This window comes from Nesoenas mayeri, assembly GCF_963082525.1.
Source record: "Nesoenas mayeri genome assembly, chromosome: 3".
NCBI classification, from domain to species: Eukaryota; Metazoa; Chordata; class Aves; order Columbiformes; family Columbidae; genus Nesoenas; species Nesoenas mayeri.
Genome location: NC_137544.1, coordinates 23,504,917 through 23,517,519, shown reverse-complemented (window position 1 = coordinate 23,517,519; position 12,603 = coordinate 23,504,917). Strand labels below are relative to the sequence as shown.

General features: G+C 35.6%; 1 protein-coding gene across 1 annotated transcript in view; it reads left to right on the top strand.

The window, feature by feature from the left end:
• The window catches only part of CSMD1 (CUB and Sushi multiple domains 1), a gene marked incomplete at its 5' end in the record, with an annotated part of 1,071,510 nt that overhangs the window by 686,085 nt on the left and 372,822 nt on the right, over positions 1–12,603 (top strand). The window contains one exon of the mRNA XM_080341955.1: positions 9,837–9,914. Coding sequence (XP_080198081.1) covers positions 9,837–9,914 — 78 coding nt within the window. The remainder of the gene's footprint in view (positions 1–9,836; positions 9,915–12,603) is intronic.

Here is a 12,603-nt window from a genome sequence, read left to right as displayed (position 1 = left end):
ACAGGTAGCCATATAGTAGGAACATCTATGCCTGCTGTGAAGCCCTCTGGAGTTACAATACTGATTAGTAGGGAAGATGTTGAAAGCTGTTAGTGAGAGAAACACTAGGAAAGTGTATTAGACAGAATACTCTTCAGGCAGGGAGTACAGAAACAGGAGAGAGCTAGATTATTCCAGTGAGTTGGTTTAAAGTAGAGATCCTGTGGAAAATTGTGGTACTTCTGCAAAAGTCAAGAAGTGGGTAGCTGAGAAGCAGCAAAGCTTGTAAGCATCCTCCTAGGTTACTGAGTCTGGGGCCTTGTTTTACCAAATAATTTATTATAGAATTCTCTTCATAAACTAAAGTGAATGGTAAGATAGAGAATCATTGAGGGTTTTTAATTTTCTACACTTTCTAAAAGAATTCATGGTACAACAGGCAATAGTAAGATGGAAGAAAACCTAGATACAGCTAACATTTTATTTGCTGAGTCCACTCGACTTTGAGTGATAGAAAATAAATATATGATGTATAAGCAGAATCCAGAAAGAATACTGATCCTGCAGATATAGAATTGTAGATCATTTCTTCCAGGGCCAAAAATATGTGATATTCCCATAATTGTGTCTTTGGAGAAGAACATAGAAATACTGAGGCGCTAGGGCAAAGCAAATAGGGCACTTGATTGGACTCCACAATCTGAATTAAGAAAATACTTTCTTTCACAGCTCGAGTACTCGAGAAAAATCAGACCAATGAAACTAAATCAAAAGGAAATTGATTAATTCTGCACTGTGCTGATATACTTTGCTAATTCCCTTCAAGAATAATCCAAAGAATGTTATTGCAAATATATTACTGTTTCTTACTGAACTCTCCAAAAGATGTAATGATAAGTGTCAGTCTTTGTAACAGATATTTCTCCTCCACTTGCTCTCAATGTAAAAAATAATAACAATATTGTTTTTTTCCTATACTGTAGTAAAAACAAAGAACTGTTCAAATACATTCCTTAGACTGACAGTGGTCTTAAGGCTTGACAGGAAAGGTCCTGCTGGTGATCACCAGGTAGTGGGCATTATGCTGTTCTTCTTCACCTTCAAATATCTGTACTTGGGAAAAATCTGCAGTGAAAGGCAGCCAAGAGCTGAACTCAGCAGTGCAGCAGCAGAAGCAGCTTGAGGAAGTACCAGCAGATGATGTCAGAATATTTTAGATTTGAGTGGTAGCCAGTATTTGAGGCCTTGCAGGTTATTTTCTGCAGGAATAAAAACTGGCAAGATACACATGTATTTGGGTAACTGAAGAAAAAACTGTTATGTCATTCACAATGTACATGAAAACTATTGCAACGAACGTGCTAGGAACAAACAGCAAATGTTAGCTTACTTGTTTTGGAGTCACATAAGGGTATTTTCAAGGTATAATTGTATGAAATCTTAAAGAGGGTAAATTAAATCAAGCATAATGCTGTGTTAATGGGCACATGCTTGTAGTATCTTATCTGGCTTTGATATGACATGTGTATCACATACCATTTACCTGTTTGCACATATGCAGTTGAATGTGTGTGTAATCTGTTAATTTCATATGCTAGTAAACCCCAAGGTCTTAGCCACTTATTGTTTCTCAGCCAAATGACTTCTGCTTATGGATTATTATTATGAAATAATAGAAAATATGTTTAAAATTATCTTAATAAACTAACCCTATACCAATGAGAAGCCAAGTATACTTAAATGTTGTTTTCAGACCTTAATTTAACCTGTTCTTTAAAGCTTTTAATGGCTAAGATTCTACAGCTTCTCTGGGTAATTTATTCCAGGGCTTCATCATTCTTACTGTTAAAAAGCTTTTTTTCTTGTGTAACCAAACTTTCCCTTGATACAGATAAAACTCTAAGTTCGTTTTCTAGCCCTACTGGAATTGCAGAAGGTATCTTTCCTCTTTGCAATTCCCTTGTTATGCTTAGAGCATAAGTCCTCAAAACCCTTTCTAGATTAAATTATTCCTCAGTTATGCTTATGAATGGACAATTAATTGTTTCCTACCATCTTCACTTTCTGTTATTTTTTCCATATATTTCTTCTTACTAATGTCTATCCTATCTCCCCTAAGTAAAATTACATACTAATCAGAGAATAAGACTGCAAACACTTTGTGCTAAATACTACCTGCTACCTTGCATATGTACACCTTTTGGCTCATTCATGATTAGTCAAGCAATACTAAAAAACCCCTCCTTCTACTTGAAATTCATAGCTACCCTGAAAATATACGACAAATAAATACAACGTTTTATATTGTAATACAGATAATACATTTAATTTTCTTGAGAATTATGGCAATGTTTTGTGTAGATTTCACATAGTCACTGTTTTGAAGGTGCATGTAGAGTTTTTTGGGTTTTTTTTAAAGTCTATCTTAATCAAACAAAAAGCTCAGATGAACCACTTTTGCTCCAAAATGTAGTGTAATGCTAAAAATATATAATTAAATGGATTTATGAAGAATTAAAATAAAAGCAGCATCAGAGACCAAGACTGAAATTACCAACTTTAATTTTAGAAAAAGAGCTAAGAATAGATATATGTTTTGGTTAATATTAATAAATTGTTCAGATAATGCTTCCAGAATTGCACATATACACAAAGCTTGATTTTTACTTTGTACTGTTGCTTGCACCTGTGAAGTATGTGTGTTTAAAAATATACATATGCAGAGAATATTTGAAAGTCTAACTGCTTCATACTTCTATTTATTCATATCGAATTGTTTAAAAACACCGTTAAATCTATCATGAGTAAGCAAACCTTCAGATTTCATTTTTTTGAGTGATTTGGATTATACTTGAGGTTGGAAGGGCAGGTTTCAAAGAACCATCCTGGGAAACAAAACTGTGGAAAAGAAACATCATTTAAAAACATTCATTGTTGTATGAATTGTAGGAAACCATCCCTGCTATAATGAGCTACTATGTATAATATGCTTTTACAATAATAACAGCTGTAGAGCAATTATTTTCTGAGTTACTGTCTCTTAGAGACAAATGTAAGCAGAATAAAAAAGAGAAAATTTTCCTTTGGATTTATAGAGAAATATATGTGAATGATACATATGAATTATAGAGAAATATATATGTATGCATATATAGATACACATATATATGTATAGGAATTATATAGAAAGCGTAGTACACTGAAGTGACTCATGGCTCCAGAAAATAAAACTCATAATACTAATGACTGTTTTCACTTTCAAGAATAATATGACAACTCTTTGCAATATATTCATTTTAAAGTTAAAATTTTCAATTACTATTCTTTGAGCTAAGAAAAAATTATGATTACTGTATGCTGTACACTAATTTGTTAAAAAAAAAAAAAAAAAAGCCCCAAACATTAAATCATAGGTGATTTTAGTTAACAATTTTTTTTTTTGTACTAAATTTGGACTAGGCAAATAAGCATTGTGTGGAAATGATCTATTCCACCCGATACACACAGTTAAAACTGAAATCACCATCTGACAGCACACCAAAATAATTTCAGTTAGGTGCAAATAACTCAAAATATATTCAAATTCTTGGAACAAAACCATAATCTTACTGAATGATAAACAAAATCTTAGACTACTCCTGTTCTAATTAAGAAATCTAACAAAGTTATTATGAAATCTGATATTTATTTGAAATTGATTTGAATATAAAACGAGTGTCATATAACGCTGTTGTTTAAAGGAACATCTAAAAATCTGAACAGAAATACCCATTCTAAATGGAACTGTAAATTGTCTGACTATCCAGGCTGGTAGCTTGCAAAAGTGCTGAGAGGTTAGTACTACCATGGCAAGCACACAGTGTGTCTTGCAGTGTAAAGGCACCAAGAAAGTTCAGCACCAAGAGTTCTTCAGCTGAGTCTACTGTGAGTAGTCATCTTGTTCTGTATGAAGTCCTGAAACTTCTGCCCAGAAACATGGTACTCATCAAGACTACAAACTGCTATATTTTCCACAAGAATAGGGGAAAAAAAAAAAAACCTTTCAAAAAAGGTTATCTTCCATGTTCAATAGTTACATATTTAGTATAATTGTAACAACATCTAAAGATGTCATAGTAAAGGTCATAGTCTGCTAAAGTAATGTGAAGAAGAAGAGTCGTTCCTTCCTACCAAAGAGATTAAATTTACCTGCTGAATGAATTTTGGCCTCTTCAACCCACAAAGATAAACTTAGAGATGCATAAAAATAGTAATGAACAATTATAAAGGGCTCTATTTAACTCCATTCCTGTCTCCAGCTGTGGCTTGAAGGAGATTTTCAGACTTGTATCCACATTTGCCAGTGCCTTTTGGCAAATAATTTCACTTTTTTGCTACTACTTGTATGAAAAAAACGCTTCCTTTTAGTAATTTGAAGACTTACTCTTGTTAACTTCACTTGTTGGCCTTCATCTTTTAATTACCCAGTCTATGGGTCATGAAAGGTCTTTTTGAAGTTCTTCAGGCTGCAATCTGTGTATAAAACTTCTTACTGAAATATATCTGAGCTTAGTTATTTGTGAACATTTTGCTTGAAGTCATTGATTATAAGAACTTTTTCACCAATATTAGGTCTTGCTTACCCAAATGCATAAAATGTTTTAAATGGTTGTTGCTCTGATTATTTTAATCTCTTCATTTAAGTGAACACAGAAAGCTTACCAATTACATACTTCAAATGCCTTGGTCAAGGAAATGCATGGAAGAATCAGCTTTCTAGGAGAACCTTTTCAATGGCAGAACGTCAGCAGGTCTCGAATATATCAAACCACCTTTATTCAGATATAGATATAGATTATTATTTAAAGTATTCTAATAAGATTTTTAAAACATTGCATACTAACTTTTGGAAGTTCTTTTTCACAACAAATCTTAATGCAATACATGTATTTTATATATATAAACACACAGAAATGTATCTGACTGAAGATAATACTTTTCCAATATCATCAAAATACATAGAGACTGTTCTTCTAATGTCATAGCTGCTTTTATTTTGTTATCCTCCTGGTTGTTACCAACAGTTCATATTTTACTTATTGGTTCCTCAATGGGCAAACTGTCTCTAGGGGTCCCTTGCCTGAGCAAGAGGGTTGGACAAGAGGTGCCTTGCAACCTCAACCATTCTTTGATTCTGATCCATTCTTTGATTCTGATCCTTTCTTCAAACTATATTTCTGCTAAATTGTGATCATCTTTTCTGCAAAGTGATTGTACTTCATTTAAAATATATTTTTTCACACAGGTTCAAATGTATTAGAAATTATGTGCTTCACAGAAATCCAAATAGGTTTGAATGGAGATTTACAACTTGAAAATTTTACTTGAACTTTCATGATCCATTCAAATAATGCCAGGCATATAGTCTTTCCATGACTGAGTTTAATTTAGGTATAACAAAAAGTTAAGGAATACCACCAGTGCTTTCCTGTAGGCTGATAAGATTGTTTTGGACTTCCAGTGCTTAGCTCAGCCTTCCTCCTTGAATGGGTGTCTCTTGTCCAAAAGAGTCTTTAAGTTATGTTTAACAGACAAGGTGAAGTGAGTTAATTCAGTTAGCTTAACAGAATGTTTAAGTAAACAGAGTGAAAAGCTATGCAAATTTAAAAAAAAATAATGACTTAAGAGATAGAAAGTGCTGTTCATATCTAACATTATTAACATAAGCCCATTCCTCTTTTTGTGCTGTTAAATGGAAGGCAAATAATATTTAAAATCAGGAAAACCTTTTTAATGAGACAGCAATCAGTAAGTATTAAAGAAGTATCCCAGAAAAGCTGTTCAAATGATATTTAAATGGTTATGAAAAGTGCTATTTATAGTATTTCTTTTAACTTAGAGAAGGGTTTGAACTGGTTCACTCAAACTGCAGTGTTCAGTGGTCTCTATATCTCTTTCAGAGGTCGAACAGTTTGTGTTTTCAAGATGATACTTGCTTATTATAATACTTTTAAAAAATAGAAGAAAATACTATGCAGCCCACATGTGAAAACTTGCACACACAAGTATAATAGAGGTAGAACTTTGGTATTAATGTCTCAAGCTATCCCGTTTAACTTAATGGATCCCTGTGTTTCACAGATACTTAGATCTGGCTGTTGAAGTTCTTCAGATCTAAAAGCTCATGTCACGTAATGTTACTCTCTAAAATGCAGGGATCTAGCTTGAGCAATGGTATATGTTTCTACTATATTTTATGGAGACGAAAGGCATCTCTAGAGGATGATTCATTTTGTCTATCTTAGAAGGGGATGAATTGCCCCCTTGAGGTAGCTATTTCTCTTCATAACACTTACATTTTAGATGACTGATCTTAAGTACTGTGAATCCCCTATCTAGCGTTCCTTAGAGAGACACAGAATGCTTTTTTCTTGATATGTGAAAAAAACTCCAAGGATGGAAAATGCAAGACCTCTTTCAATGCTTGACTGTCCTAACAGTGAAAAAGTTTTTCATATATCAATTTGGAACCTCTCTTGTTTCAATTTATGTCAACTGTATTTCAAATAAAGCTGATAGGTATCATTTTTCCCCATTCCTGAGAAGCATGCTTCAAGTATTTCTAACAAATAACTTCAAAAGTGAATTTCTACAAGGAATTTGCGTGATGATTGCTACTTTCACCCTAAAATAGGGTCACAGGACGAAGAGAAGAATATAATTCTTCTCTCTATCTGCTGTATAATAACTCAGTGATTTTACCATTCATCTGTGAATGTAAGTAATGTGGGTTTTGAATCCTTCAAGAATTGCTCATGTTTTATATGACACAGGTATTAACAAATTGTGAAATTCATGCTGGCAGAGGGACCACAACTCCAGACAATATTCCAAATAATCATTACAAGAGTTGTGTTGTTCATTTCCCATTAAATACTGGATAATTTTAACAGACTGTTTATGCAGCCTAAGAAAACAGAACACAAGGTGGCACTTGATGGTAATTTTATTACCCAAGTCTAGAAAGTGACCCTAAGATTACCATATCCAGAAGGTTTACCCTTCCAGAAGCCACTGGGGATATCAGCCTTATTGTCTGCATTGATGTCTCTGTATAATGTGTTTCTGTCTTAGAAGAAAACACCACATTGCTATCAAATCCATTTCATCCCATGCAGCTACAATTGCGTTTCAATCATCTTTCATCATTTGAAGACCCATTTTCCAGGTTTAGACATAAAAGACTGTGTTTGCAACACATATAGCACAAAAAGTACTTTCTGCACTGCTTGCCCAATTTCAGCACTTAAGAACAGCCTGTTTCATTCTGAGGTTGCAAAAGCAGCAAAAGTCCAATATAGAGACAAATACAATTATGTTATGATTTTTAATGTGATATTTAAAGATTTTAACTGGCTGTTTCTACCACTTCTCTTAGAAATCACAGAATGTTAGGGATTGGAAGGGACCTCAAAAGATCATCTAGTCCAATCCCCCTGCCGGAGCAGGAACACTTAAATGAGGTTACACAGGAATGTGTCCAGGTGGGTTTTGAATGTCTCCAGAGAAGGAGACTCCACAACCCCCCTGGGCAGCCTGTTCCAGTGTTCTGTCACCCTCACTGAGAAGACGTTTCTTCTCAAATTTAAGTGGAACCTCTTGTGTTCCAGTTTGAACCCATTACCCCTTGTCCTACTGTTGATTGTCACTGAGAAGAGCCTGGCTCCATCCTCGTGACACTCACCCTTTATATGTTTATAAACATTAATGAGGTCACCCCTCAGTCTCCTCTTCTCCAAGCTAAAGAGACCCAGCTCCCTCAACCTTTCCTCATAAGGGAGATACTCCACTCCCTTAAACATCTTAGTTGCCCTGCGCTGGACTCTCTCCAGCAGTTCCCTGTCCTTCTTGAACTGAGATGCCCAGAACTGGACACCACATTCCAGGTGTGGTCTCACCAGGGCAGAGTAGAGGGGAAGGAGAACCTCTCTCGACCTGCTAACCACCCTCCTTCTAAGAGACCTCAGGATGCCATTGGCCTTCCTGGCCACAAGGGCACAGTGCTGGCTCATGGTCATCCTGCTGTCCACCAAGACCCTTTGCCCTATGCTGCACTCTAGTAGGTCATTCCCCAATTTATAACGGAACCTGGGATTGTTCCTACCCAGATGCAAGACTCTACATTTTCTCATGTTAAATTTCATCAGGTTATTCACTGCCCAACTCTCCAGCCTGTCCAGGTCTTGCTGGATGGCAGCACAGCCTTCTGCTGTGTCAGTCGCTCCTCCCAGCTTGCTGTCATTAGCAAACTTGCTGACAGTGCACTCTATTCCCTCATCCAAGTCATTGATGAATATATTGAATAATATCAGCCCCAGTACTGACCCTTGAGGCTTTGAGGGATGCCACTAGATACAGGCCTCCAACCAGACTCTGCCCCATTGACCACAACTCTCTGGCTTCTTCCATTCAGCCAGTTTGCTGTCCACCTCACTACCTGATCATCCAGACCACACTCCCTCAGTTTAGCTGTGAGGATGCTGTGGGAGACTGTGTCAAGTGCCTTACTAAAGTCAAGGTATTTGTATACAGTTCAGTGTGTAGTGTAGTAAACATAAAATTTATCCAATACATTGACAAAAATTGTAACTAATAATCTGTGATATTAATTTAAATATTTATCTAGTATAAGGTACAAATGACTGTCTGAGGTTGGTTTTTTTTTTTGTTGGGTTTTTTTTTTTGTTTTGTTTTTTCTGTTTGTATCCAGGATAAATGGCTGCATTTTAAGCAACGAGCTCTAGAAGAAAAAAAGTATTTAATATGAATTAGTAGAAGATTATTGCTTTTTGTAATTTTTTTTGTTACTGATGTGCATCTTGATGTTGTCGTTAGCATTCTGATACAAAGTCAGTCACTAGCTCTTTAGCTTTTGCTATTGTATTTTCATGATAGTTTCAAATTTTCCAAGCTTGTTTCACAATTATTTTCTACATTAGATTTTATTTTCAGTTGATTGAGTTGTTTCCAAGCTAATTAACTTCCTTTGAATATGTCCTATTTTTACCCTTTTCTCCTGCCATTACAATTAAAATTCTACCCTATGTGTTCCTTAATGTATAACTGCATTTAGTTTCTTCTCATGTGTCTTCCTGCTTTGCTCCTGATCCCTCCTATGGTGCTCTAACTACTTAGTGGGGATAGACTGGGAGTTTATCAGCCATTCAGTTAGTTGAGCAGAGAAAACAGATATTAAACCTCAGATGCATCTGTTCTCTCTCACAAAACATTGTCCCTTTGAGAGCTCTTATTCTCTTTCTAATTCAGTTCAAATTGCCCTGTATATTCAGAAGGTTAGGTGAGCCAAAGAATGTAACATACTGTGATCCTATAGCCTTAATCTCCTTAGGAAATTAAACTAAAAACATGTCTACTACTGAAGAATGAATCAAATAAAAGCAGATGTGAATATCACATTTAAAGCTTGGGGTCCTGAGATATGTGTAGATAATGTACTGTACAACGCAATAAATAAGTTTCAAAAAAATGTTTAAGATTTTTGCTATGTGCAGCTGCAAAGAAAGGAAACCCACACATGTGATTAGGATGGGTTTTTATTTTCTTTCACCCTAAGGAAACCTGACTTAAAAGTATTGCAAATCCTGATAATGTCTGTTTAAAAAAGCCATGATAAATTGTTGTGTTTTTGTAAATGTGTATTTGGATTATCACAGAAACTGCAGTTATTTCAATCTGCTTGTATTTCAATCTGTTCCTGTATAGCGTTGTGTTATTGTGATGTATTATTTGGCTGCTATATGTCCCTTCTATAAGGTTTAATAATGAAATATTTTCATTTTGTTTTCTTCTTTTCTCAGTGAAAAAAGCAATTGAACTGAAATCAAGAGGAGTCAAGATGTTGCCCAGCAAAGACAGTAACCACAAAAATTCTGTCTGTAAGTTATGTCATTATCTTTAGCGAATATATATATCTTCTGGAGTCCTACTAAATATACAAATCAAAGAGAGAGGTGTTGGGAGGCTGTGCACTTCCAATTGCCACTGAATTAGAACGCTGCTAGTAATACTGAGGGTATGGAAAGCAGAATGTGGTGGTATAATGTCTGAAAAACATGGGTATCTATATAAACAAAAGCAAATAAACAAATAAAACCCTCCAAAATATTATATATCAGGACATTTGGAATTCAGAGATGCAAGACGAGTTAGCAAACCCAAGCAGAACAGTACCATATAGACTTTATCTATTCAGTACTGGAGTCAAGAAGGCATGTTAGCATTTTCTGGATCTAAGTTTATGTTTTCTGATCTTTTTTCTTCCTCTCAGTTAATATCACAGCTCTAATTCTTCCCCCTCCTTGACACACTGTGTCCTGGTGACTGCTTCTTTCCAGTCCCGTGATATAGTACAGCAGGGGTATAAGAATTGCTGTAATTCCCAGCTTCTCAAGAAGACAGAGATCACCTTCCCTTCATTGCATGCTTATTGCACTCTGGAATGACATCTCCTTAGTCTCTCTACATCTTTTCCCCAGATATAGTGTAAGAGTAAAATCAAGATGCTAACTATGGGAATATGAGGCTATTAATTTTTTGAACATCACTTTCCCTCAACAACTGGCATTCTGAGTAGTATGTTGAGAGCTCTGTCTCCATTAATCAGGCTAGTCTTGAAACAAGAAAAATAATAAGATAATTTTATATTTTGGAAAGCATAGAGTTCTTTAGCCCTCTCCCACCAAAAAAAACCAAACAGGCAGAGGACAAGCCAGTGTTCATGCACAACTCATTAAAAGTGCTCGTATAATGGCTATGATGTATTCGAATAAATTATTTCTTCATGTAATAATGCTGAAATCAATGGAGTGAAACCAAGGCTATGTTTGCCTCACTGTGCGCTGTTCTGCAAGTGCAGAAATAACAAGTATCTTGAAGACTAATGTCTAGGGAATATGATTTGGTCTCAGTGTTTCTGCAGTGCGTTGTTTAAAGAAAAGCATTTTGGTATGCTCACCAGAACAAAAGAGGCATGACAATTTTCTGCTTTAAATATTGCATGTTGATGGTGTGGCACTCCAAACGAACTTTTTATGCAAGGTGTAGCAGGAAAAGTTGATCCATCTCTTTGGTGTTTGTATCTGAATGGGTGATTATTTCATTATTTATAAGTTACTTCTGGGAGCTGTGTGATCTCTGCTTAGACTCTCAGAGCTTATGCTGTCAGACACCACTTTTAATTACAGAAAGTGGAAGTAAGGCAGGCTATGGAAGAAATTATTATAAGGCAGTCTGCTGTTCACTTTGAATGCAGCGCCTTTTGTCTCTTTTTTTTTTTTCTTTGTGTTTTGACTTGTGAAGCTTGATTATCATGTCTGACTTTTCAATATAAACCTAAGAACTGCATTGTTAATATTAGCTTTACTTTAACATATATGAAACTTATTAAAATGATAAGATTCAAATATAAACAGTTGGATTCAAATGTATTTTGCTGCTCTTTCTGACGTAAGCCTTTAGTATTTAGCCATTTTTCTTGCTAGCAATTATGTAGATGGAAAAAGTAATTGGGAATTCAACTTCAGAGAACTGATAAGAACGGATACTACCTTTTGATGCCAATTAGCAAATCTCTAAAAAAGTAAATTAAAGACTAGCACCTCTCCTCATTTTTGTGTGTTAGATCTTTTTGATATTTTCTCTCCATAAAACAGAAAGCTTACTTTTGCATTTTGATTACTGGGGGATAGATGGAATGCAAATACCAGCATTGCAAATGCTGTGAGAGCATGCCCTGTGAACCCCAAGGTCTGCAGGTTTCCCACAGCTATTCCTCCAAAGCACACCCTGAGAGAAGCTGCAGAAAGAATTTCACAGTGGCACAACTCGGCTAGGATTTAGGCAGAAAACGTTACCAATAATACTTCCTTGTGGAACATCGAGCAGTATTTCAGTCACATACTCTCTTGTGTATCCCACTCATCTCCTCATGGACCTGCCTGGATTTCTGGATGCCTTCTTTCAACTGCTTGTCATTGTTTATAAAGAGTCAGGTAGCAAAGCGTGGCTTTGGGATATAAGTGCCTTGGAAGATTTACTGTGGGAAAAAAAGTCATTATGTATTGGTTCACTCTCTAGGGAAGGAACAAGGTTTTGCTTTTTCATTTTTAATTCTTCAGTACACCTGAAGGAAACATATCAACTGATTGCTAGAATGCTCCTGCCAGCTACTACCCTTTAGTAGTGGGCCAGATGCTGTTGAATTATGATTAATTTATGCAAGGAAATGGGATAAAGATGGGGAAAATGATTGAACTAAAATAAGGTCCTGATTCATCCAAACTTTGCACTTGAAAAGGTTTTGGAACAGTAAGCTGGGAGAAAGTAAATAGACAGGCAGTTATGATGGTTACTTTTACACAATTGGTTCTCTTTGGTGCTTGAGCTGCTACAGACAGTGGCCAAATCCAATACTAAGAGTATTTCTCCTTGGTCGTCTGAAACTGATCTCTCAGAGGAGCAAGGAGAGAGTTTCAGTTTATGAATCTGCTTAGGGAAAGCAAATCCAATTACATCTGATTTTTGTCCAACTGTTTTCTTGCAGGCTCAGTCTACTGACTTTTGTTC